This window comes from Misgurnus anguillicaudatus, chromosome 24 (assembly GCF_027580225.2).
Source record: "Misgurnus anguillicaudatus chromosome 24, ASM2758022v2, whole genome shotgun sequence".
NCBI lineage: Eukaryota > Metazoa > Chordata > Actinopteri > Cypriniformes > Cobitidae > Misgurnus > Misgurnus anguillicaudatus.
In genome coordinates this window covers 28,819,838-28,846,855 of record NC_073360.2, presented here as the reverse complement: position 1 = coordinate 28,846,855, position 27,018 = coordinate 28,819,838, and the positions used below count along the sequence as shown (strand labels likewise).

The window sequence follows — 27,018 nt, the reverse complement described above, 5'->3', positions numbered from 1 at the left end:
CTTGTCTACGCACACCTTATTCTTATTGGCTATCGCAGTGTTGTCAATGCAAGCCTACAGCCGTGTATTTTGTGCTGCGCGTGTCCGGTTTTGCTACTTCTTTCTTGTTTACTTTATGCTTTAAGTTAAAATACAATCATCACAATAAAAGTGTTAATTTTGCCTTATAAATGTAAAAACATCGTCATAGGACTGTTTACAATAACCAGCTTACCCTTGCATTGTGTAATTATGAAAGGCTATTGTGTGTAACTTACTTGTAATAATCACTTAATGTAGTCTCATTAAGCATTAAATGAAATTTTAATGAAAATAGACTTAGACAAATAGGAACAGTGAGATCAGTTTTATGGGTTGCAGAGATGGTTATCATCAAGTATATGAGGTGATACAGTACATCAGGTGACACAGTGGACATTTTTCTACATAAGTTAAGGCTATGACTGACTGTATACATAAATCAAGAAACTTTATTTCTTTATAAGGAACTTTAACCACATCAAAAAGGTACTTCATAATAAGAATGTAAAATACACATTCTCAATACAGTTCTAGTTGGACAGTTTATCTATTTGTAAATTCATCTTAAATTATTTCACATTTCATATTTGTTTTGCATTCATCTCTCCCTGTCCGTGTTGTCATGTGTTATTTATTTAAAATATTTGTTGAATTATTTAATTATTCAAACCACATGAAAAAACACAGTGATAACTTTTAGTAAACTGTAGTGAATTGTAATAATGTATTATATTATGAATGTTTATGCTATAGTGCAGTATTAATTTTAGTAAACTGAACGTAAATACTTTAGTATACTTTATTTACTATAGTAAGTTTCAAAAACAGCAGCAACCTACCAAGGAATCTTTTCTGTAAGTTTACTACAGTTTCTGTGTGGGAATTCTGGGAAGATCATAATGAACATAATCGCATACTAAAAGAAACGAAAAGAAGAACGACGACGTCAAGACGTCTAACTAGTTATATGTACCATGCAAAGTTACTCTGTCAACTAGTGGTTAAGAGGGGATTTGAACGACAAATATTAGTTTAGGCTACAACCTGTAACCCTGGCAAGTGGCGATCATTAACCCGGCCTACATACAGTAGTACTGCATTGGACTGAACCATTTTATCATTCAAAGGTGGATTACAGGGCGTTGTACTAGTAAATGATTTGGGTTAATCTTCTCTGGTTGGGTGTGCAGTTTGTAAATACTGCTCCGTAACTCAGTTATTGATTGTTAAAAAACAACAGAAATGTTTAACAGACCAGAATTTTAAAACGGTAAAACATTTCACTCACGGATACCCCTATGGTTTTACGCATACAGTGTTTGCAAAGGCCCTCTGAGCTCACCTGAGTTTCGAGTTACTTCGGCGTTGCAGGAAATGGAAGACGCACCTGTCTGAGAAAAAAAACAAAGCGTTGTTATCGAAACTTTACTCGGCCATTTTTGGGATTTCAAAGTAAAACATAACGCCTATGTTTTAAAGGATCTCGAGAAAATATGCATCAGGGTATAATCTTTACCCTGTTTTTGTTAACAGGTAGGGGCGTTTTCTTATCATTCTTTACCAAAGCCCATGTGCGCGGGTGTTTGCTACTGTATATTCAACATTATTGTTTTATTATTAATAAATAGGCAATTGTGCAATAAAACATATTTTAGTTTATTACACAACTGGATCTCAATACGTTTTTTGGGGCCTACTTGTATAAGATTTGACCATGGAGATCGCTATGTAAACTTCTTAAAGTGACCAAAGACCATAATAATCATTTCTTATGCATTCCTAATCGCGTTCAAATGTAAAGTTATTACTATTGAATGTCAGCTCCACAATTTAAACAATATATCAGACTGTAGTGTACATGTTTGTAGGCCCATAGCTACTTTAAACAAGACTTTGCCTAAAAATGGTTGCAGATTGGTTTTACAAAATTCTAATAGATTTAATGGCTATGATGGGAATTGTAATGTTTTTAATGAATGTTATGGTTTCTGTGGTTCTCTACTGGTATGTCTTATTTTAGTGGAATGTTATCTGATGGATGAAATTCAATAGAACACCATTAAATCTTATAAAGTAAAATCACTAGAAAGTATATTGTTAAGGATAATTAAGGAAAGGTATGTATTGTGTGGTAAGGGGTCATCATGTCCCACGCTATTTTGGTTTCGGTCAGGCGCGTGAGTCACATCCGATTCACACACTGATACAATGTGCTTTGAAATCAGAGAAGTACCTAACTTACAATCTGAGGTCACACTGTGATGTCACCAACTTGTGTCATTTTGTTTTGAAATGCTTTTAAACAAAAGTGGGTTTGTCAGGGTCCTGTTTTCTTGTAGTGTCAATTCAGTATTCATTTTCAGAGGGACCGTGTAATTAACTAGTTTTGCATGAAAACACACTTTAATTATAGCTGTTACTGTTATATAAGCTCTCTTCTTTACTTTACTTTAGTTACCAAAAATGTCTAGCAACAGGAATCTGCATAATGAAGCATAAAATGTTGTCAAATTGTTTGTTTACTACACAGTTTGTTTACTAATTCCTGCATGCAAATGTGTTTCCCAATCCTGGTCCTCGAGGCCCCCCTCCCAGAAAGTTTAGATGTCTCCTTATTTAATACAGCCGATTTAACTCATCAGCTTGTTAGGGAGACATAAGCCGTTTCTCAATACCAAGTATGCCAAACTCGGACTTGTGTCCTTCGTAGTTCGAACTTACAAGTTCAGACTCGGAAGAACGAACTCCTGACGCGAAATGCATTCTGGGAAACTTCGCTGTCATAAGTCCCACACAAGTCTCCTCTGATGCATCCTCGATAAAATGGGCGGATCAAGAACACATCCGGGGATTTTATGTGAACTTTGAATTGGAACAGTACTTGGGCCGCGACTGATGACGTTTCACAAGTCCACAAGAACGCAAGTACAGACAAGAACGCATATTGAGACGGCTATGTTTACCATTTTTGAAGTAGGCTGATTAGTTGAATCAGGTGTTTTAAATAAGGAGACATCTAAGGCTGCGTCCGAAACTGTCGTTAAAACAGTAGGTACTGTATAGTATGAATCCTGGTAGTATGAATGAGATTCGGACGTACTACATCCGCCATGTTGCTAAATCACGTAACATACGTCGTCGTCACATCATGTCATTTCAGCGCGAAAACAGCCGCATGCCTCTTCGTCTTCGTTGGGTAACTCCTCTCCCGGGGCATCATGGGATAGTGAAGTGTCCATCGTATGCAAACTGCAAAATCTAACCGGAAGAAGTAGGTCATCCGGGTACTTTTCGCATACTGTTTTTCGAATACTATGTATTCTGACATACTACTCGCATCGCCTACTGCTTTTCGCGTACTATATAGTATGAAGTAGGAGGTTTCGGACGCAGCACAAAACTTTCTGGCAGGGGGGCCTCGAGGACCAGGATTGGGAAACACTGGTCTACACTATTGATTAAGTATGCGCTTTTATTTTAAGCGACTTACAAGAGAGCATTTAATATTGTGTCAAATGAATAATGTTATTATTTTATCCATGAATGTGTTTTTGAAAATGCTTTAACATTTAAAAAAAAAATCCAAAGCGATTTACAATGCATTCAATCTACACATTTTTATCAATGTGATTCCTGGAATCGAACCCATGACCTTTATGTTGCTAACACAGTCCTGTACCACCTGAGTCACAGTTTTACACAATAATGTTTACATGATACTGTGAAACTTCTGGCATAATATATTTATATAAGTGGCTTTTATTTCTATTGCTTTGAAATTTCATATAATACTACAGGATATTAAAACATTGTTATTTAAACAAACGCATATGCTGCCTAAATATTTGTTGGGCTGTATTGAAAATGATGTGGAATATTGATTTACGATTTAGTCAGCTTGTGTGAAATACAATTAAATTTTGACTCTAACCATAGGCCAAATTGGCTAAAATAAAGCAATTGCTCCTACTTAACTCTTTCCCCGCCATTGACAAGTTATCTTGTCAATTAAGAGAAAACGTTTGCATAGAAAATTTGTTCCTGATGAATTTTTATGTTAATCTGCAATACCGCATTTACCCAATTTATGAAAAAACTAAGGCCAAAACGTTATTTACTAATTTTAAACTCTGTGTATGTTTTGATTGTCGTTCTGAATTCCTTCACAAAATTCCTTCACAGAAACGCAATTGTTTCAACTTTTTGCTAAAAAATTTGTATTATTAATGAAAAATATCTATATTTAAGAGTTTATAAGCAGAAAAAAATATGAAAAATTTTGAAAGCATAGGGTCTATTCTTTCATTTGATATATTTAAATGTTTATATCTTTTCATAGAAGGCGTTTTGTGAAACTTTTGTGAAAATCACAAAAACTGCTGGTGGGCAACTTTTAAAAAAAATGGCTGGCAGGTAATTTGTAAAAGCTGTTATATTAACTTTTTTCTGTTAAATTAATGTTTTCTCTCCCACAGGTTTCACTCAAGCCATCAATGTGATCTGTCCTTATCCACGCCATGTGGTCATATTATTCCAGCCGGTCACTCTTCGCTGTGATTACACCACCACGGCTCAAAATCCCCCTCTGATAAGCTGGAAATACAAGTCCTATTGCAGAGACCCAATCCAAGCTGCAATGAACCCCAGCAGTGCTGACAATGCCATCGCACAATCAAACCCCAACTACAACCCCAACATAGAGTGCGCGGACAGCGTCAGGACCGTACGCATAGTGGCTTCAAAACAGACGGCCGTCACGCTTGGGAAAGAGTATCAGGGTCGCCAGATCAGCATCACTAATAGTAAGGCATCTTTGGCTTTAATATTTGGAATCTTAATTTACTTTTTAATGGGACAGTGTCTTTATTTGAGGGAAAAATGAATATTACCCATAATTTACTCACCCCATGTCTTTCAAGATGTTTGTCTTTCTTTCTTCTGTCGAAAAGAAATTAAGTTTTTGAGCAAAACATTCCAGGATTATTCTTCATATAGTGGACTTTAGTGGACCTCAACAGTTTACAGTTTAAATGCAGTTTAAAATTGCAGTTTTAATGCAGCTACAAAGGGCTCTAAATGATCCCAACCGAGGCATAAGGGTCTTATCTAGTTAAACGATTGGCATTTTTGCCAAAAACAAAAAAAAGTACTTTTAAACCACAAGTTCTTGTCTAGCACAAGCCGTGCAATGCGCCAGCGTGACCATATCACATCAAAAGGTCACACATTACATAGTTTTGCATACGTGTCATGCGTGACCTTTTGACGTGATACGTAAGGCATCTGAAGCATCACACGGCTAGTGCAAGACGAGAAGTTGTGGTTAAAAAGTACTACATTTTTTTTTTGTTGCAGAAAATGACGATCATTTCGCTAGATAAGATCCCGATGCGTCGGGTGGGATCGTTTAGAGACCTTTGAAGCTTGCATTGAAATAGGTGGTTTTCAGTGCAATAGAACCATTTTGAAATGGTTGACCGACATCACGATGGAGAGACACCATCGTGATGCCACGCCCCCGGCCCACTTCGCTGCGAGTCGACACACACTAGCTCTCTTTTATAGACTATAGTTAACCTAAAATCTTTGCAGGAGTTGGTCTATAAATGAAGAGTTTCGTTGCAAAACAAGATAAATCCATTTTTTTACATTTTTGACAAAACATGTTTATTATTATGATATCATGTTATTATTTTGTTTTACACAGTGGCCCCAACTGAAAATTATAGGGGCGCAACCAGAAAATTTAGGGGCACAAACTGTAAATCAACATGCTAACCAAATATTCACATTTCTACTAATTTCCACTGTATTACTAATAAATACTTTAATGATAGATGCAGAAAGTACAATGTGCTGTTTTCAATTCAGTGTCACATCACAAAAAAGGGCAAATTTACTGGTTGCACATGTGCGACTGGATGTAAATTCAGTGGCACACACTCAAATTTTGGTAGCCCTGTTATCAGATTTTTTTATGAAAGTGGGATATTCCTTTAATGCTATCGTGTATCGGCGATCTGACAGGCTGACGATAGGACGATAGAAGGCAATTGGTATTTTGAGCGTATGTAGCCATTGATTCATCATGACTGAATGTAAATGCTGTAATATTAAACCGGCTGATTCCCCCCTTCCGACTACCCTAGCCATATCCCGATTATCTTATCCCGATGGTTCTACAGATTATTTTATCAGATTTTCCCTTGATGTGAGGCATGTTAAGAGTGTCCGAACCTGATAGGAAGAATGTCGGAGCCACCCCGATCGCGAATCGTAAATATTAAACATGTTAAATATTTACGATTAGAAATCCTGATGTATGAGGGGAACCCCGAGGACAAATGCGCACGCTTTTGAGATTATCATGTGAAACGAAACAATATCCAATCAGAAAGTGAAATGATGGGAGACGGTAGCTGGCGCAGTACAAAGTGAAGTTGATGCAAATTGAACTTGTACAGACCATGTTCCCGCTGTCTCAATGACTTCACCCAAACCCTTTTCTTTTTACCCTTTAAATTTTCTGTGAAAATCAGTCCAAACACTATCACTGAAATTTCTTCCTGCATATCGTCTGCCATGCTTATTCTGAAGTCTCGCAAGATTTTGCGAGATTTCCTGTGTTCACAGTCGAGACTTTGGTTGAAAATCTGTTTCTATCTATAGGAGCAAAACGCTTAAATCTAGGATTGTTGTGGTCACATTTTGAAAATCTTATAAGATGTAAAAAATCTTTTGGTGTGTACCCAGCATAAGATGTCATTACAAGAGTAATGTCAGTTGCTCAATTTGCATTGTTTCAAACGCCTATGTTTTAGTCCAAATCTCATTTACGGTCGAGCGCATCCAAACCTGATGTGTTTTGCTCAAGACATGCAAGAACCAATGGCATCTGATTCCATTGAAGTCAAACGTAGTGGTCCTTGAAAAAAGTATAGGGTTTAATTGGAAGAGTTAAAGGCGGAGTCCACGATGTTTGAAAAACGCTTTGGAAAAGGAGACGGGCCGACTACCAAATACCAAAAACACACTTATAGCCAATCAGCAGTAAGGAGCGTGTCTACTAACCGACATCCTTGCCGGGTTGCATATGTGTGGGGCGGGTCTATCAACAGAAGGTCCCGATTCTATTGGGGTAGGGGCGTGATTGTTTAGGGAATTTCAAATATCAACATTGGCTTTCAAACATCGTGGACTCCACCTTTAATGTAAGAATTTTTATTTTGCATATAAGAAAACTGAATGAATGATATCTTGGCATTTCAGAAGCGGACCTTACTATTTCTCAGACGGCGTGGGGTGACAGCGGTGTGTACGTCTGTAGCGTTGCTTCGGCCCAGGACCTTTCGGGAAATGGCGAATGTTTCACAGAGCTCATTGTGCTGGGTAAGTGTTTACCTTCTTACACAAAGTAAGACACAAACATCTCACCATGCTTGATTTCATCACAGACATAAGTGTACGGTTAGTCATTTTAGAGTTTAGAGACGTTTCTAGAGTCTAGCTGTCTAGGAAGATGCTTGAGTTTGTTTATTTGCTTTTCCATCTCGTGGTTCAGTTTGCATGTGAAGGATTCAACTACATGATAGATTATTAAGTTTTTTTTACTTGGGCCGATGTGGTGGGGTCTTTTTTAGTAATTATGGCTTTATCTTTCTTTCACAGAGAGAAAGTCAAATACTACAGACCTGCTGCCTGGCATTGATTTACTGGTCATGGAAGGTAGAATAAGCGTTCCTCTATAGAGGTCTAATTAGGTTTGGGTTTTTACTCGAATCCTTCACCAGTGTCAGGTCTCATTCATGGTAGCAACTGGAATTAGGCTTCTTATCAACTACTGAAGGATCTTACAAAAGACACTTTTAATTCAAGTCGAAATTATTAATTTGTAAGAGTAGAGATAGATATGATATGAAAAACTTGAAACTAAGCACAGCTATGTTGGAAGTCGATTTAGTAGGACTATGGTCGGTTACTACTGTATTAGTCTCAGCCTCAGACGTCACGCCCACAAACTGTTGGCTGAACGTCTGATGTTTTTCGTACACTTTTCTGGAAACCCTGTGAAAATGTTAAAGTCGTCTTTGATTGGTTGGAAGAAAACGGATTTCCAGGAGATGCGAGTGTCGCGATTAGTTTCAGTCCCTGGAAAACAAAGCTCTGACGTTCCATTGAGGAAGAGAATCAGTCGTGTTCACGTGGATAATAATGACCAGTTATCATGATCAGCTAAACATTGGATTCTCAAAAATATGCAAAGTTCGCGGCATCGACTCTCTGAAAGACGTCCAAGAGTTTTCTTTAAGGCAGTTAGTGGAGTCAAAAAGTTTGGTTCTCCTGAATTGCTTGTATGTGTTAAAAAGTGGAGAGATATGCTTCAAACAGACGATTAAACAGGATCGTCTCATTGGTGTGGCTGTTGATGAAGTGCACAACGTTGTCCTATGGTGAGCAATGTTGTTTATTTAGATACTATTCGGTTGCGGCTGGTTATTTCAATAACTGACTTGTTGCCAGCCGGCTCGTTATTGTGGGGAGTCCGAAACGTGACGCTAGATGAAACAAACTGTGATTGGTTGTTTGACATGTCGGTCAAACAGCTTGTGGGCGGGCTTTGTCCAGAAAAATCAGCGAAAAACACCAGACCTTCAGTATTGAAGGTCTGGCTACGCGAGACTACTACTGTATATACGGTTGAGTGGTTGTTGTACACCAATCAGAATTAAGATGAGATGGATGATTTAAGCAAACAGATTTTTGTTTTTCACATTTTGTTTTTGTATGTGTCTGACCGTTGCATAGGTTGTGAGAGTTGAGTCATACTGTGTCTGTGCATGTAGGATGTTGTTATGTTATCATTTTGGAATTGAGCCCTGGCAGTGTATTGTGCAGCAAAACCTGTCCAGCGGGTTTCTCTTTATGCGTATTGAGGTTTTTTACTTGCTAGCTGGCAGCAATTTTTCTAAGGAATTGACAGACCTGTGCACACATGCATTCACTTTTACAGACCTCATGACATAATTATGTATAAGTACTTAAGTCAAACAGTTGTGTGTTAGAAAGCCATTTAATGTTTATTTATTCATTTAGCAAAGTAAATGGCTACCTTGAAAATGGTATTGTTGTTTGTTTCTCTCCAGACTGGTTGTTGGTGGTGTTGGTGGTCCTGGGCTTCTTGTTGCTGTTACTCCTGATCGGGATTTGCTGGTGTCAGTGTTGTCCTCACACCTGCTGCTGTTACGTCAGCTGTCCCTGCTGCCCGGAGCGCTGCTGCTGTCCCCGCGCCTGTCAGTGCTGAAGCGCCAAATCCACTTTCCCCTTCTGTTGTTTTTGGAGTTGTTAAGTTATTTACAAAATGTTTGTGTATTGCATAATGTGGTGTTTAAAGGTATAGGTCACAGCTGTAAGCCAGTAGAGAGGGCTATATATTTTTGTATATAATAGGCACTGTAAAAAGTTGGATAAACTTAAAATACGACTTAAGTTGGTAACACTTTAAAAAATGCAACTAAGTTTCACTTTTAAAGTTGAGAAAAGAACATTTTTTCAAACGTTACCAATTGAAGTATTTTTTTTTAAAGGATTAGTTTGTTTTCTTAAAAAATCCAGATAATTTATTAACCGCCATGTCATCCAGGATGTTGGTGTCTTTCTTTGCTCAGTGATTTTTCTCATTTTAATGGACTTTAATGGACCCCAACACTTAACAGTTTTAATGCAGTTTAAAAATTGCAGTTTCAAAGGACTCTAAACGATCTCAAACGAGGCATAAGGGTCTTATCTAGCGAAACGATTGTCATTTTTGGCAAGAAAAATTAAAAATCTTGGCCTGAGCTGTCGACACGACAGATCTCGTCACAGTTATATTTGTTGGTGCGTCCTAGAATGTGAATAAAGGCCAATCCTTGACGCACATGACTGGCCACAGATGTCACACACAAACTGGGTAGATGTTGTTCTAGGTTTTCTAGATGTTAAGGCTTTGTCCTTTCTGCGTCTTCGTTTGTCTACTGCAGTATCAATGCGGCTGCGCTCAAAGAAGTGTATGGCAGTTTGGCACTGTGCTCGCCATGATGCCCTGTCTGCAGCGATCTCCTCAAAGTCATTTGGGTCCATGTTGCAGCGTTTCAAATTGGCTTTGAACCTCACGCAATACGTCATCACATCAAGAGGTCACGGATGACGTATGCGAAACTACGCCCCAGTGTTTACAAGTGCGTTGAAAGAAGACCGTTCTGACGTTGTTGTATGTCAACTGATAGTAATTAATGTCTTTGTGTCAGTTTATTGTTTAAAATGGTCCGCAAATGTGCATTTCATATATGTTACACATGACCTTTCCACGTCATTACGCAATTAGGTGAGGTAGTGCTGGCGCGTCATAGGACAGGAGGAAGACGGGAGGTTGTGGTTTGAAAGTGCATATTTTTTATTTTTCTTGCCAAAAATGACAAGTGCTTCGCTAGATAAGACCCTTATGCCTCGTTTAAGATCGTTTAGAGTCCTTTGAAACTACCATTTTAAACTGCATTAAAACTGTTAAGTGTTGGGGTCCATTAAAGTCCATTAAAATGAGAAAAATCTTGGAAAGTTTTCCTCAAAAAACTTAATTTTTTCTTGACTGAACAAAGAAAGACATCAACATTTTGGATGATATGGTGGCGAGTAAATTATCTGGATTTTTTTTTTAAATGTACTAATCCTTTAAGTTGATCCAACTTTTTACAGTGTGTTGCTAGGACTTCTCAATATTTCGATTTTTCCAGATTTTCAAAGCGTATCTCGGCCAAATATTGTCCTATACTTACAAATCTATCCATATATCAATGGAAAGCTTATTTATTCATTTATAATCAAAAATTGACCCTTACAACTGGTTTTTGTGGTCCAGGGTCACTTGTAAAGTGAAATGATACATTTGTGAGTGAAAACGATTCATATTTTGAGCTTATTTACCAAAATTAAAATGTAAACAAACTCATGAGAATGCTTCATCAAATTTACTTCTAACAAATCTCTTTGATTCAAGCATATCTTGTGAAGAATTACAATATGACATGAAACGCATGAGAACCAATGAGATTTGAAGTTGCCATATTTGAATTAAAGCCTATATGGATTTTAAATTGGCTAAACAAGATTAAAATATAAATCCTTTTCTCTCACACACTGGTTTCACTCAAGCAGACATTTATTTACTCACTGGAGTCATTTCAATTACTTGGATTAATGATGGATAAATGTGCATGTTGAGCCACACATAATTTAATGGCATTTTAATCTAAAATAATTTGTGTTTAATTAAAGAAAGAACTTTTCCTTAACTTATTCAACCAAATTAGGCATAAATATTTGTATGCATTAATTGTTGCATTAAAGGTCAAATGCATTACTGTGGTAGACTCATAGATTTGTTAGTAAAAGAAAAGCTATATACACAATATAACCTATTACAATGCGCACAGACCATCAATTACAATTGGGGTGGGTGTTAATAAATGCATTACTTTATATTGCATTCTTTTGTATTATTGTTTCTAATGTCTAACACAAATGGTAACATTTACTGCTTTACAGTATACGAGGCAGGTAAAATGGTAAAGTCGGGTATCGCCAGTCAGTACGCCCCCACCGTCTACGCCCCAAGCATGTACGGACAACCGGCTTACGGACAACCGGGCATTCCCATGCTGCCTATGCCAGGACAATTCCCTGGACAACCCTCCAATGGCTACGGCAGAGACTTCGATGGGGCCAGCTCAGGTTTTTATAAACATTTTAAACTAAAACACATTGATTTTTATCAATAATAGTTGTTGATTGACAATTTGTTCTTCCTGTACAGTTGGTCAAGGGTCGCAGGTGCCACTTCTGCAAGACCACAACAGCGGAGGAAGTAAGAGGCATAATTGTGTACTACTGTAAATTAATGCTGCATCTATGCTTGTATTTGGATCACATTTTTCTCATTTAGATGTGGTTTGGCTTTGAAAATACTTTACAGTTGTGAATTTAAACTGGGCCTAGAATAGACCCTTGTGGTACGCTCATGCATGAGGAGAACAAAGCTTTGAAATAGCACTTTTTCAAAATTTTTGACAGGGGTTAGGTGCAGCAAATATTTCTATTCTGTTGTGACAGGGGTCAGCAAAAAGTTTTAGAAAGAAAGAAAGAGACATTGTTTGTTTACATCAATGTGAAACTTAATTCTTTTTATAATAATTATGTTCTTAGAGTCATAGAAACCCCTAAAGTAGTCAATATGTAATGGCTAATTAAATGACTAATCCCATAATTTTGTTGGTGATGTTAACTAGGTTTTTGGCATTAGTTGTCTGGTTTTTGTTAGTTTCACACATCTAAAGTTGGTCTTGTTGTTTTCAGACCGCAGTGGATACCGTGTTCAGGCCGATCAAGATGGAAACCCAACTCGGGTACTTTACTACATGGAGCGAGAACTGGCCAACCTCGACCCCAGTCGCCCAATACACGCTCCAGGCAAATACAATCGTCGTGAGTTTTGGGATGGGGTCTGTCCTTTATTCTCACGGTTTGGGGTTATTGTACCTTACTTGGTTTATCTTGGTTTTGGGAAACAAACCTTTTATAGTGGGAGATGGTTATGTTGGTTAAATGCTTTTCACTTTAAAACTTGTTTAGGTTGTGGTATTTCCTAGGTTATGGTTCTTCTTCCTCATTTGCGTGCTCTATTTCCATTTGCTCACTTATGGACTTCCGGTTTACTGTATGTTGTTTTTCCCTGTTGATATCTCTCTTTCTTGTCCTCCAGTGGATGCTATGAGTGAGGTGACTTCACTGCATGACGGTCTAGACTCTCGAAATCGAGGTCGTTCGAGACCTCCTCAGCTCAACACGGTCTACGATGATGTGGATGAAAACATGAGCACCATAAGCAGCGTCTCGCAACACATCCGACGGGAAGAACCCAGACGTGGCCCTGACACTCGAGGGCGTGCACGCTCCATGGAAAACTTGGACGATATTGGCCGGAATTACAGAGATCGAGATGACTATCCACCTCCTAGCAGAGGCGGTGGGCAAAGAGGTGGCGGGAGAGGGTGAGTAATTCAAACTGAGTAATAGTCATTAAAGTCTTAGTTTTTGGGGCCGTTCATATTTCATGACTAAACTGAAAGGAAATGCAAACGCACTGTTTTCCTCCTTAGTGCACTTGTAGCATCTGCCGTTGCTATTCAACCATGAGCCACACTGTCCATAGATTCAGTAATGCTTCTTCATGCATTTTTTTCTATTAAAATAATAGCCGCTTGACAGATTGTACTACTCTGGGCACACTATAGTCAGCTGTTCGTCTATCTTGAGTTGGTATGATACAATTTTAAAACGTAGAGGGTGAAGCTTTGGTTGGTTCTAAATATCTTCCTGTTTAGTTCGGACGATGAATGGAGCAGCAGCGGACGAGGTTACGACCGAGACCGAGACGATGACCGTCGTCGCCGTGACTACACACCCGATCGTCGCCGCAACGAATCCTTCCGCGGTGCCGGCTTCCAGGGACGTCGCGCCCTTAGCCGAGATGACTTGATGAATCTGGAGCCCGACCGTGATCGCCGAGGTCGGGATGCTTACGATGACAGCTTCCTACGGGAGGCCATGGAGAAGAAGAAGATGGGGGAGCAGCAGAGGGCTCGCAGTCGAGAGCATCTGGACAGCGAGAGCGACCGCTCTGACCGTAACAGAGGGGCACCAAGAGGACCTCCACCTCTGCCCCTTGCCCCAGCCTCTGGAAACCCAGATCGCCGTGGCAACAACCACTTCCCACCTCCACCACCGCCTTACATGGAGGACAATGATAGCTTGGCATCATCCAAGAAGAGCAACTTAAAAAAGGTATGAAATGGTATTAAAAAAACACAGTTTAAAAAGTTTATACTATTGTTATGTGCAAATGTGTTTTATCATTAACTCATTCCCTGCCAGCCTTTTTTTGAAAAGTTGCCCACCAATTTTGAATTTCACAAAATGCCTTCCAGGAAAATTGTCTTCTAAAAATATATAAAAATACAAATATATAATATTAAAGAAAAGACCCTCTGCTTATAAACTCTTAAATATTGGTATTTTTCTTAAAAAATATATATTTTTAATTAAATAGCTGAAATAATAGCATTTTTCATAGATATGTACACTAGGTGTCGCCTTGTCTACGGCAGTTCATTGGACAGAATGCGTCAAACAGGCGGAGATAGCAGCTTTACCTAGATACTTCCTATGACAAGACCCCTGTTCTAAGATGGCGGCAGTTTTGACGCATGCTCAGAGCCCCAATGCGCGACATCTAGTGTATATATCTATGAGCATATTTGTAAAGGAATTTTGTTAGAGATCAGATTCAGAACGATTATCAAAACATACACAGAGTTTTGCTTCAGTTTTTTATAAATTGGCCATCTAGTGGATAATTGCGGTATTACAGATCAACATAAAACCTCATCAGGAACAAGTTTTTTCATGCAAATGTTTTCTCTTAATCATTGATGAGATAACTTGTCAATGGCGGGGAAAGAGTTAAAGACAAAGGAAGATGATGCAGTGCTGTAATATTCAAAGTAGGGCTGTCAAAAGATTAATCTCGTACAAAATAAAAGTTTGTGTTCGCATAATGTGTGTGTGTGTACTATGTGCAATTGTTATGTATATATTATAACACACATATGTATACATTTTAAAAAATGTCAAGTATAACCTTTTTTTAAATTTTGTATAATATAAAATATATTTAAATATAAATAAATAAATAAATAAATATATATGTGTGTGTATATGTATATATATATGTATGTATGTGTATATATATATATATATATGTATGTATGTATATATGTATATATATGTATATATGTATATATGTATATATGTATATATGTATATATATTTATATATTTATTACTATTATTATTATGCACACACTCATATTAGGTAACACAAACTTTTATTTTGTATGCAATTTTTTTAACAACCCTACTTTAAAGCCATAATATATGTTTCATACTAACACCATACATTTGTGTTTCTGTTTGAACAGAATGGAGCTGTGAGTAGAGAGAGTTTGGTGGTATAACCGCTCGAGTAAAGATGGTTGTGTGTTTCAGCGGTGCATCTCAACAAAGGGTTAAGGGCTGAGATTTCTGTTTATATTCAAATGTCTTGAATTTTTATTGGATGTTTTTATGATATGTATTGTATTGCCACAATTGCTTTAGATTATGATGTACTTTTCTAGCTTTGGCTTGTTTGTAAACTTTATAAAAAAAACTTTATTTTAAATAATTGATAACAATAATGCCTGGTTTGATGTCTATCATCAACTTTTACACCAGCATCAGTTTCACATTTTTATTGCATACAGAACAGTCAGTCAATCTCAGTTTTCAGGTATTAACTTTTTAAAATTCAGATTATTTTAATGTAATACACAGAAATGGAGCTGGAATTTTTTTGCTGTGTGTGAGGTGTGTAGCGTCTGCAGTTGAGTGATTGTGCGTTCATTTTGTGTTTTTTAATGCCTCAAATGATTAAAAATGCATCAAAAGAAAAGTTGTATAAAATATCCTGTGACCGTGATTTATGTTTATGCTGTGTGTATATATGTATTTTTTTATACATTTTCCATAGAAATATTTCAGATACTAACTCGGATCTCATATCTTATTCTTACAATGGGTTGCCATAACGATGTTGTGCAGTGATGTCATAGCCTCATAGAGTTTCATTGTATAAAAACTGCAATTTACAATAAAGTTTTCTATCGTGTAAAGCTACTGTATGTTGTCTCTGTAAGGATTACTAAATGGTGGCCACTGGATGGCAGTCAACTGTTCATGTACACTAATAATATGGTATAAAATAATAATAATTTGTTTCTTTACACAAATAATACGACTTACACCAAATGTTAATAAGAATGCAATTTTAAAGAGGTTGATCTTTGTGAAGCAGCATGGTTAGGTGTAGGTGGCACCATGCACTGATGTATTTCGGCTGTAAGCCAGCAAACCTCTAAGAGGTTAATAACAGTGCATGTTTGCCATAGGTGAGTGTAAAGGAGACAGCGTCACTTTCACCAAAGTGTTAACAGGCTGTTATTTTGTGTTGCCTGCAGTGAGTTTATCTGAAATAAGCATCTTTCCAACACAGATGGAGAAGATGGACCAACAACTGCCTCTATGTGAGAGTGAAACGTAGTTTCTGAAATCCACTGTTGGTGTCCTGCCAAGATCACAGTGGAGAGGTAGCCATCAATGTTTTCCTCCATCTGGTGTCTTAAAGCAGCCATTCCTTAAGATAGATTGGCCTGCGTTTCGAAGCAAAGATGAGGAACAGTGAACAGTGCTTGTTATAAGCACCATCAGCAATAGGGCAGATAATCCCACAGCTCAGACTGACATTTCAAGTGGTCTGTCTGTAAAATTATAGGGGGTATCGGTGTAATGAACACTTTTGTTTGTTTTCTTTAATAAAAACTTGTTGCATTGCAGAACTGAGTATAACAGTACATATCACATTTACTTACACAAGACAGGAAAAACTGATTTTCTTTATATATGCAAATAATTGTCTGATATGAAAAAGGTTGTTGTCCGAAATTTAAACCAACACCAAAGAGTTTTTTTTTTACCTTAAAATAACGTTTCCAAAAAAGTTTCAGTCATTCATCCACTCGAATTAGGGTGAAAGGCACTTTCATATTCGCTTTGCAGCCCTCTATTTGCCAAAACCGCACTAAAGAAGTTTCCAACCGTCGGGTCGCGGTCCTGTAGTTCGAGTGAAAACTACAAAAACTTGCTTTACGGCAGATCCAATCAGAGCCAGCTATGCTGCAGTATTTACGACAGTGGTAATGGACAATTACGCTTCTAACCTGTAGGGGGAGCAAAGAGCAAAAACTCTACAGTTGCTTTAAAGAGCACCTATTGTACGATTCGCATTTTAACATTTCCTTTGGTGTGTAAGTGTGTATTAATACATTTTAACAATATGCGAAAGGTACAAACACCAACGTAAACAATGATGCGGGTTATCGTCTTCAACGTAAATCTCTTTTCTTGGACTACAACAAACACACGGATTGTAGGTAACAGTTTACTTGGGATTGGTGATGTAAACAAGACCGACATTATCATAATTCCTCCCGCTTCGGACTCACAGCCTGTATGTTAACTCCTGTTAGCATTGCATTATGAGCGAATCTTTCAAACATGGTAAGGAGCGTTACATTTCCTGCTGACGTCAGAAGTATTCAGGCCAATCACACGTACAGATTAGCTGGCCAATCAGGGACACAGAGCTTTCCAAATCTGTGCGTTTCAGGAAGAGAGTAAAATCTGGAGCTAGAAAAATCTACATTATGTGAAAAATAACACATTGTATTATACCAAATACACAAAATAACGTTGCTTTTTAGCAATGAAATAGGTGCTCTTTAATTTTCAGTTTAAAATTAAGCATTGCTATTTAGTGTAGTGCAATGGTGTATTTGGATGTGTGTTAATGTTTATAAAATCAGGCTGGGTAAACACAAAAACAATCCTGTCACATGCATGCCGAGAGAGAGAGAGAGAGAGAGAGAGAGAGAGAAAGGGGATGGGTGGGAGCAATTGAGATGCAATAGGAGAAGAGAGAGTGCCATCACACTTGAATTATAGTCATTCTGTTTGTCTGTTTCGGCTGAAGACGTCTGATAAGGTAGGTCTGATATTTTTTTAGCCTCTATTCACACTTAATGCTCTGCCAACATACACGAGGTGAAGAACCAAGAGTTGTTTATTTGGTAGATGACATTTTTTCCTAAAAAAGTTTCTATTTTTCTTTATTTAAAGTTATGGCAGAGTTTGCAAATAAAATTAGGATGTGGTTTTAATAAATATATATTAAATGCATTTAACTAATTTGCAACTGTAAGAACAAGCTTTAATATAAATATGCAGTGTGTAAATACACAATTTGCAATGTACAAAATCTGTAAAGCTAATTTTGGGGTTGTTACTGAAATATATCAGAGCATCAGATGTGATGTCAGTGTGGTTGCAACAAGATTTTTTTTCCCGGGAATTATAAAATAGTTCTTCTTATCTAATATATCGGTTTAGTCCATGCTTGAAAAAATGACATTATCTCTAGTGTAGGATTATAATGTTGGGCAAATCCACTAAGACTACATAGATGGCAGCATGGCAGTGGTCCAAACCCTACTGTGGACTGATATCCCATAGTTTTTGGAGGTGTTAAATGTCATCTGCCAGTTCTGTCATTTTTATTTAACTGTACAGACTGCTGCCAGGTCACTTCACATTCACAGTATACGTGCACTGCAGACGTCTACAGTATATTGAATGATTACTGTAACACAGCACTTGTGGATCTCGGTTACTTCCACCTGCCACATTTGCAATTTATATTTTGTACGTATGTTGAGCATATTTAAGCAATGTGGACAACGTCATTGCGTTACAAAACACTTTCTGGTTGTCAAATTTTATGAAACATAGCATATAACCTAAAGTAGGCTACACTCTATAAAATGATATCAAATCAACATTTTTTTTTACTTTAACTTAATAAATTAAGTTAAACTATTTCAACTTCTTTTTCTAAGTTATGTCTACTTATCACAAGTTAAAAATTAAAGTAGGTTGAATTGACTTGCATAAATAAGTTTTTTACAGTGTAGTTATTCTCCTTTACAATTTGTGAACTCGAGGGGAATTGACTTAATATATTTATTAAAAATCACCTTTACACCAGTTGGTAAAAATCATTTTTACACAGTTATTGTTGAGAACATTGTAGCAACATTGTTGATGCTAATTGGTCAGATTTTTTGTATCTAAAATTTCTGTAGAAATGACAGCATTACTGGGTATTACTGGCAAGTAGCTGCCAGTAACTTACTGTAGATTTTACATTTATGTTATTTACTGGCAACAGTTTGTTCAAAGTTAAATGAACATTAAACATTTTCAGTCTTTATCTTCTACAGTAAGTTTCTGGCAACCAGCTGCATAATTACAGCAACAAAAAAAATTACAGTGTAAAGGGATGATATTCATATACACTGCAAAAAATGACTTTCCTGCTTTTTTGTTTTGTTTTAAGTAGAAATATCTAAAAATATTTAAATCAAAATGTTTTTTCTTCATGAGCAAAATGATCTAAGAAAATTTTTAGACAAAAACTATTTGTTTTTGAAATTTTGTACAATTTAAGTGAATTTGTGCTTGAAACAAGCTACATTTTCTGCCAATGGTGTAAGAAATGTGTCCTTAAAGTGTTTAAGAAAAAAGAAAACCTTTTTTTTTTCTCACACTATTGGCAGATATTTTTGCTTGTTTTAAGTTTAAATTTACTTAAATTTATATATTTTTTTTGTCTATAAACTACTTATTTTCTTAGGTCATTTTGCTCATCAAGAAAAAGCATCTTAATTTAAGAATTTTTAGATATTTCTACTAAAAACGAGACAAAAATACTAATAAGTAAGAAAGTCATTTTTTGCAGTGTAGTTTTAAGTTTAACCACCACTACACATTTTGTATGTCTCTTATATCTGCACTGCAAAAAATTATTTTCAAGAAAACATTTTCTTAGTATTTTTGTCTTGTTTTCAGAAAAATATAAAAAAATCTTAAATTAAGATGCTTTTTCTTGATGAGCAAAACGACCCAAGAAAGTGGGTCTGGTTTTTAGACGAGGGGTGTCAAGTTTAAGTGATTTTGTGCATAAAACAAGCAAAAAAATCTGCCATGGGGTAAGCAAAAACATCTTGAATATTTTTCTTAAACACTAAATTCAAAGAAAATTCAAGAAAAAATTTGCTTACCCTATTGGCACAAAATCACTTAAATTTGATATTTATGGTCTAAAAACTAGACTTATTTTCTTATTATTTTCTTGGGTCGTTTTGTTCATCAAGAAAAAACATCTTAATTTAAGAATTTTTTGATATTTTTACTGGAAACAAGACAAAAATACTAAGAAATGTTTTTCTTGAAAATAATTTTTGCAGTGTAAGCTGATACATTGAATCAGATGTGTTGGATTAGGGGACATTCTGTAAAAATAGGGATAAGGAAATGTGTTAATGTCCTTTAGTGTTATTGTACGGTAAACATAACCCTCCCATAATGTGCATTAAGAAGTGTACATTTATATTTGACTCAAGCTTTTAAAAGTATGATGATGAATAGAATCTGGTAAAATTATGGCATGTCCATATTTTTAGAGAATACATTTTCAATTGTCTCTCTAACGAACACCTCATTAATGAGCACTTAAACAGTTGTTTTAAGTCTCTTCTGACTCTGTTTTATACAGGATTCATTAATTATTGTCAGAGTCACCCTGTTCCATGATTCCTCGTGCCCTATCCACCTTTCCACTACACCATCATCTATGCAGTCAGTCTTCCCAAAGACAATAGTAGCACAATGGATCCTTTTTCCCAGCACTGAACGCCCTCACCCCACTTCTGCAACCCTGACCTCCAGGCACACTGACATCATGGCTCGAACCAAAGGCCTGGTGGGGATGGGTTGTGTGTGTAATTGTTAAAATAGAGTCTAATCATAGATACACCATTAATGAGCAAAAGCCTGACTCACTGTAAAACAACCTGGGGTGAGGGTGTAGAGGCGAGTGGGCGGTGGTCTGTATTTCAAGTCTGTAATGAATGCATAGTACTCATTCTGGATGCTGATTGGTTAATATATTATATCCAATTATAGGTATAGAGAACTGTTATATAATTAATATTAGTCCTTCTTTCAGGTCAAAAGGTTGTTACATTCTGGATAACATTTAATGTTGCAATGTGTGTAATGTTGATGGTTTATATTGCAAAGCTATTATATATTGATATAGTCGTATTACTATATTATATATAGGGGTGTACAACAGCTACACCCCTATATACCATAAAGCACAGCCTCTCATACCTTAATTTCTTAATTATGGCACTGTAACATCCAATGAGAGCGCACAAGAGAAAAACAGTGAGACGTAAGCAGTGAATGGGTTATTGTTGTGATTTATTGTACAATTAGCTGCACATCAACTTCCCTGTGTTGTGTGGTGTCAGTCTCCAGCCTGCCCGTTCTCTTCTATCCTTGGGACGGTAACACAATAGCCACTATGTACAGAAGCACAACGGGCAGGGGTGTGTGTGTGTGCCGTTTGTTAGACAGAAGTGTGTTTGAGGCTGTTTAACATTTACATCTATGCTGATTGAGTTATTTTTCTGGTAACACTGTTATAAGAGGCTGTGACAACTGGAACAGCATGCTGGAGACTCAGTGCCATTGACTAAAAAAAACAATTGTTTGAAAATCACTTTTCATTTGCTAGAGCCACTCAACATGATTAAATGTTGTTAAGGCTTTAAAAGTGGCTAATTTATTGCATTTGGATCAAACTAAAAAATGCTGGGTTTGTTTTCATCCCTCGGTTGTCTCATGGTTGTTTCTATGATAATTCAAAGCACACTTTGTCCATATTTTACCCAACAATGGGTTAAAACAACCTAGCATTTGTTTTTTTAGTGTAGCAAACATCAACAAACACCAGATTTCAGTAGTTAGTGTAGTAACCCTGTTAATGTGTGAAAATGAACATTATAACATTGTCAACCCAAAAGCCAGTGTTTATAATATTGGCATTTATGGGGGTCAATTTTATGAGTTTAAAGGGATAGTTCACTTTAAAATGAAAATTCTGTCATCATTTACTCAGCCTCATGTTGTTCAAAACCTGAACACAAAAGAAGATATTTTGATAAATGATGGTAAACACACAGCAGATAGTGACCATTGACTTCCATAGTAGGAAAACAATATTTTGGAAGTATTGTGATAAATGATGAAGAAAATATTTTGTTAAATGACGGTACCCATTAAATTCCATCATATTTTTTTTCCTACTATGGAAGTCAATGGTCACTATCTGCTGTGTGTTTACCATCATTTCTCAAAATATCTTCTTTTGTGTTCATCAGAAAAAAGATATTCAGGTATAGAACAACATGTGGATGAGAAAATGATGACAGAATTTTCATTTTTGAGTCAACTGTCCCTTTAAACTAATTCTTATGTAATTAAAGGGAAAGTTCACCCAAAAATGAAAATTCTGACATAATTTACACACTATTATGTTATTACAAACCTGTATACATTTCTGATGAACACAAATGTAGATATTTTGAGAAATGTTTGTAACCAAACCGATGAGCCCCATTCACATTCATAGTAGGAAAAAAGAATGGAAGTGAATGGGGCTCATGAAAGGTTGGGTTACAAACATTCTTTAAAATATCTTCCTTTGTGTTCATCAGAACAAAGACATTTATGCAATTTTGTGACAACATGAGTAAAAGATGACAAAATTTTCATTTTTGGGTGAACTATCCCTTTAAATTAAAAATTATTAGAAAAAGTTAAATTACTTTATCGCAGTAGGAAACACTAAAACCTTCTAGATTTTGTTTCATACCATGTTTCTGAAGCTTTATAGCCAAAGCATCAAGTTAGCACCATAAAGCAGTCCTGATCTGTCACTTAGGCAGTACCTTTTCAAAAAGTACATGCACATTTCCACCTTATTTGTACCTCAATAGTACATATTGGTACCAAATGTATACATATCTGACCTAAATGATACTTATTAGGATGTTTTAGGGTTGGGTACACTCAACCTGATTTTGCCAAATTGAGAGATGTCCTCAGGGCAGCATATTGGGTTTGACCCAAGGAAATAATTTTTGTAAATAAAACCTAAACCCACCCCAAACCCCAACCCCTTACCATAACTAAACCTTTAAAACAGATGGAAATAAATAGTGAAAAACAATGATCTACAACAGTGGTTCTCAAACTGGGGACCTGTGATATGGTGCCAGGGGGACCCCAGTTTAATGTCATTTTATAAAATACATTAATTTATCATAAAATCTGTTTAATTAAACCTTAAAAAATAAGGATACTAACCAACAGCACTACACTGTATAATTGAATATGTTTTGTTTAATTCATTTTAAGTTTTAGAATGTTTTATGTCATACATTTTCTTTGGGGAGCACGAAGGGATGCACCCTACACAATGGGGGCCGCATGCGGAAAAAGTTTGAGAACCACTGATCTAGAAGCAGCTAATCCTGGTTGTAAGCTTAACTTGAAACAAACTGTAAATGTATTTTTGAAATCTGATTGATTGAAATGTTGTCCCACTTGGCATAATCAGCAGAGCCCTGGGGTATTGCCCCTGGGACCATTTTTTGACCAAAATTGTTTTAACTATATCACCTTTATTTTTATAAGTTTACTTAAAACTTTTAAAAACTTTACCCGAACTCAAAAATGCAATACGGTGAAGCTAATCTTTATGATTTAAATTTGCTCTCTCTCTCTCTCTCTCTCTCTCTCTCTCTCTCTCTCTCTCTCTTAATCTCTCTTGATGGCACACTTCATGCATGCCTCTAATCAAAATGCTTACATTCCACTCATGCCATCCAGTGTAAATGATGCACATATTTTCTTCTCTTTCTAAGCGTGTGTGTGTGGTTGGATTGACCTACGGGCTCTAAACGTCCATGTATGCAGGACCAGTAGGAACAGTGCAGTGCATTGTGGGTCGAGTAGAGTGCTTCATGAATGGTCAGAGTAGATGGAACAATGCTCCCTGCTCTGAGCGTCTGACATTTCCATATAGAACGGAGGAGTTAAAAGGAGAGATACCACCTCCTTCTCCCCCTCCGCCCATCTCGCCTGGGGCATGGTACAGAAAGTGTCAAGAGCGGCCTCCATCCCATCCGTGTGTGTGTGTGCGTGTGTTTATTGTGTGTGAGTGTTTGTCATACTACGGTTTTCTCTGCTGATTAATGGTTTGCTTTGGTGAGGAGAAACAGCGTGGATCTGTTTGTTGGCATTTGTTGGAGCTTGGTGAGTCGGATGCATATTAGACACATTCCTAGAAACGGGTGACTTTTAAAGGTTACCAATTACATTTTTTGTTCATTTGTCAGTGTATTTCAAATGTCTTGTAGATTTTAGTGTTTTGGGTATATAGGGAAGGCAGAGAAAGAAGCGAAACAGTGCTGTTGTTACAGTAGACTATAACTGTATATTTGATTCTTATTCTGTTGTTAGATGTTATTTGAATTGAATGTGTGTCTAGAATTTAACATAAAATGTCATGATTACAATATGAGAGAAAAGATAAAGAGTTTTATGGTCAGGTTGCATGATGATGTGTCACACAAAATTTACATTATGTATTTGGCAGAAACTTGTATTCGAAGCAACATACAGTGCATTTAAGAGATGCATTTTATCAGTATGTGTTGAAAAAACTGGAGAAACACATACAGTACTCCTGCCAAATGTATTTTGTGTATTTGGTATAATACAATGTGTTTGCGTGGTTAATTGTTCAAAAAACACATTATTTTCCACATACCGTACATTTTTGTAGCTCCAGATATCCCTGTCTTTCTAAAACGTTCTGCACTGATTTTGTACAAAGCTCATCGATTGGTCTGAATATGTCTGACGTCAGCCGAAATGTGACGCTCCTTACCATGTTTGAAAAATTCGGTCACAATACAGGAGTTAACTTACAGGTTAAAGGTTACATGTTAACTTACAGAGTCAAAGCAGGTGGAATTATGATAATGTCGGTCTTGTCTACATCATCAATCCCAGGAAGTAAACTGTTGCCTACAATCCGTGTGTTTGTTGTAGTTAAGTAATGAGATTTACATTGGAGACGATAACTCGCATCATCGTTTACTTTGGGGTTTGTACCTTTTGCATATCGTTTAACATGTACTAATACACACTTACACACCAAAGGAAATGTTAAAATGCGAATCGTACAATAGGTGCTCTTTAATAGAACAAATGCAGTATATATATTTGTGACCATCCTACATAATGTAAAGAACATTCTTTGAAAATATAACCTTGATATCTTTAATAATGATTGAGTAAAGGTACGCCAAAGATTAAAATCAATGTGAAATCAAACTTTAATGCTTCTAATATCATAATTGGATTATGAGACTTAGATTTCACATATGGGGGGACATTTGTTTGGTTGTCTTTTTAGTTGAACTGTCCTTTAAAAACTCTACATCCTTTAGTTGGTCATATGAGTCAGTTTCCTGGGTAACAGGGCCTTTATTTTAAAATAACTAATGAATCATTATGTCAAATGTGCCACTGTTTTTACATGAAGTGTAACACAGAGTCTCTCTTAAGAGCGTGTGCTATAGGAAGAGTGGGCCTACACTTACTGAATTGGACCCGGGCCTGTCGTCTTTAGTCCGAAATGTGGGCAGGAAGCTGCTGTGTAGTGAAGGTAGACTACTGAGAATACCATCTGTCCCATGAGCAGCCTATAGCCATGTAATATTCCAAACTAGGAAGACAAAAAATGTGGATATTATACATTAATTTACGCATGTTATACCTTATATTGAGTATAAGCAGTAAATATAAGACTTAAATATTAATGCTGGGCAAATATTAATCGCGATTAATCGCATACAAAATAAAAGTGATTTTTTTGCATAATATATGTGCGTGTACTGTGTCTAATTATTGTGTATATTTAACCACACACACATTCATATATTCATTTTAGAATTGTTTTACTTATATATAATTTTTTTTCATTTATTTTTAATAAAGAATATATAAAAATATAAATAAATGTATATAAACATGTAACTGTTTCTTAAATACATACATGAATGTGTGTGTATTTATTTATACATAATAATTACACACAGCACATACTCATATTATGCCAAAAATCACTTTTTTTTATGCGATTAATCGTGATTAATCTTTGCCCAGCACTATTAAATATACCTATAAATAAAAACACTAAAACCTATGACATGCATTTAATTTATACAGACATTTTGTTGGTTCATCAATTAAAGTATTTTTGCATTTAAAATAATTTAATAATGAATATGTAACACTTTCACTAACATAAGTAAATGCATTGGCTAACATAAACTTACAATGAGCACATTTACAGCATTTAGCCTTGTTATGTTAGTTAATACAAATACATTTGGTCATTGTTTGTTTATGTTAGTTCATTATGTATTAAATAATTTAAACAGACACAACTTTTTAAATAAATGATCAATCAATCAATCGAATAATCGTTAACTTAAATAGTGCAATAAGCCTTTAATGCAGTGGCATATAGCCAATGACATAAAAGTGTCTTAAAACCGCCAGCTTCCTTGCGCAAATTAAAATATTGTATTTTGTCTAAAAAACATGATAGTGGGATTGCAAAATGAGTCAATATAGTTAGTGTTTTGATTAAAAACAGCCTCGTCTCACATGACGTTAAAAAGCCCAGGTGTTTCCTCGGCATCGAGCATTGTTGTGATCATGGCTAGTTTAACTTCTGCGCGCTCGCTTCATATTTTTTTCCGGCTGTATGTGTTTTGCGCAGGCGGTGCATGATCTTACTTATTCGACAAACGTTAATTTTTTATAGATTTAATTTATCGACAATTAATCAAAGATCGATTAATTGTTAACATCACTAGTTTGGACATAAATGTGTTGGCAGTGTGAACACAACAACAATGAATCTACATTAAACCAAAGCGGTTTTATTAGACATACTGTTTTGATTATCTTGTTAATGTGATGTCACACAAACAAAGCCCACCCATGGCCACGGACTGACTGGATAATTTTACCCAAAAGCTTTTCTAAATTTGTTTGTTACACATTGTGGCGCTAAAGTGGCTAAAGTTTTGGCTGTATTCATAGGAATCAGATCAAATTTTTTAACAGAAGCCCTCACTGTCTATTGGTAAGGGAGTGAGGAGTTGTAGCTCATTTGCATTTAAAGGTACACACATGAAAACAGTGCTTTTTTGCTTTCATCCAATTAGGCTCATATTGGACATGCTATAATAAATGACCT

At 36.3% G+C, this 27,018-nt stretch overlaps 2 protein-coding genes and 1 long non-coding RNA gene across 15 annotated transcripts in view; 2 read left to right on the top strand and 1 right to left on the bottom strand.

Annotated features, from left to right (window-relative positions):
* The first annotated feature begins 1,338 nt into the window (after positions 1–1,338).
* lsr (lipolysis stimulated lipoprotein receptor) lies at positions 1,339–15,823 on the top strand. 5 transcript variants are annotated; one of them, XM_055196989.2, is made up of 11 exons: positions 1,339–1,554; positions 4,497–4,823; positions 7,291–7,410; positions 7,690–7,746; positions 9,165–9,311; positions 11,602–11,787; positions 11,870–11,920; positions 12,409–12,522; positions 12,815–13,103; positions 13,437–13,896; positions 15,092–15,823. In XM_055196989.2, the coding sequence occupies exons 1-11, from the start codon at positions 1,515–1,517 to the stop codon at positions 15,125–15,127; spliced, it is 1,827 nt and encodes a 608-aa protein (XP_055052964.2). In that variant the 5' UTR covers positions 1,339–1,514; the 3' UTR covers positions 15,128–15,823. The 5 variants fall into 5 exon arrangements, with proteins under 5 accessions (XP_055052964.2, XP_055052965.2, XP_055052962.2 ...); XM_055196990.2 differs by having other exon boundaries at positions 1,340–1,554; positions 12,818–13,103; XM_055196987.2 differs by having other exon boundaries at positions 1,341–1,554; positions 12,409–12,537.
* Positions 15,651–25,597, bottom strand: LOC141361435 (uncharacterized). Its single transcript, XR_012367502.1, has 2 exons — positions 25,349–25,597; positions 15,651–16,468 (listed from the first exon to the last, which is right to left on the bottom strand). It is a non-coding gene; the product is annotated as an uncharacterized lncRNA (long non-coding RNA).
* Positions 17,638–27,018, top strand: part of mag (myelin associated glycoprotein) — a 31,181-nt gene continuing 21,800 nt past the window's right edge. For 3 of the 9 annotated variants that reach the window (XM_073862690.1, XM_055196983.2, XM_073862685.1), the window contains exon 1: positions 17,638–17,751. The gene's annotated coding sequence lies outside the window, so the exon portion shown is untranslated. Of the gene's footprint in view, positions 17,752–23,684; positions 23,994–27,018 lie in introns of those variants that run through there. The other 6 variants (XM_055196982.2, XM_073862687.1, XM_073862689.1 and 3 more) reach the window with 5 other exon arrangements.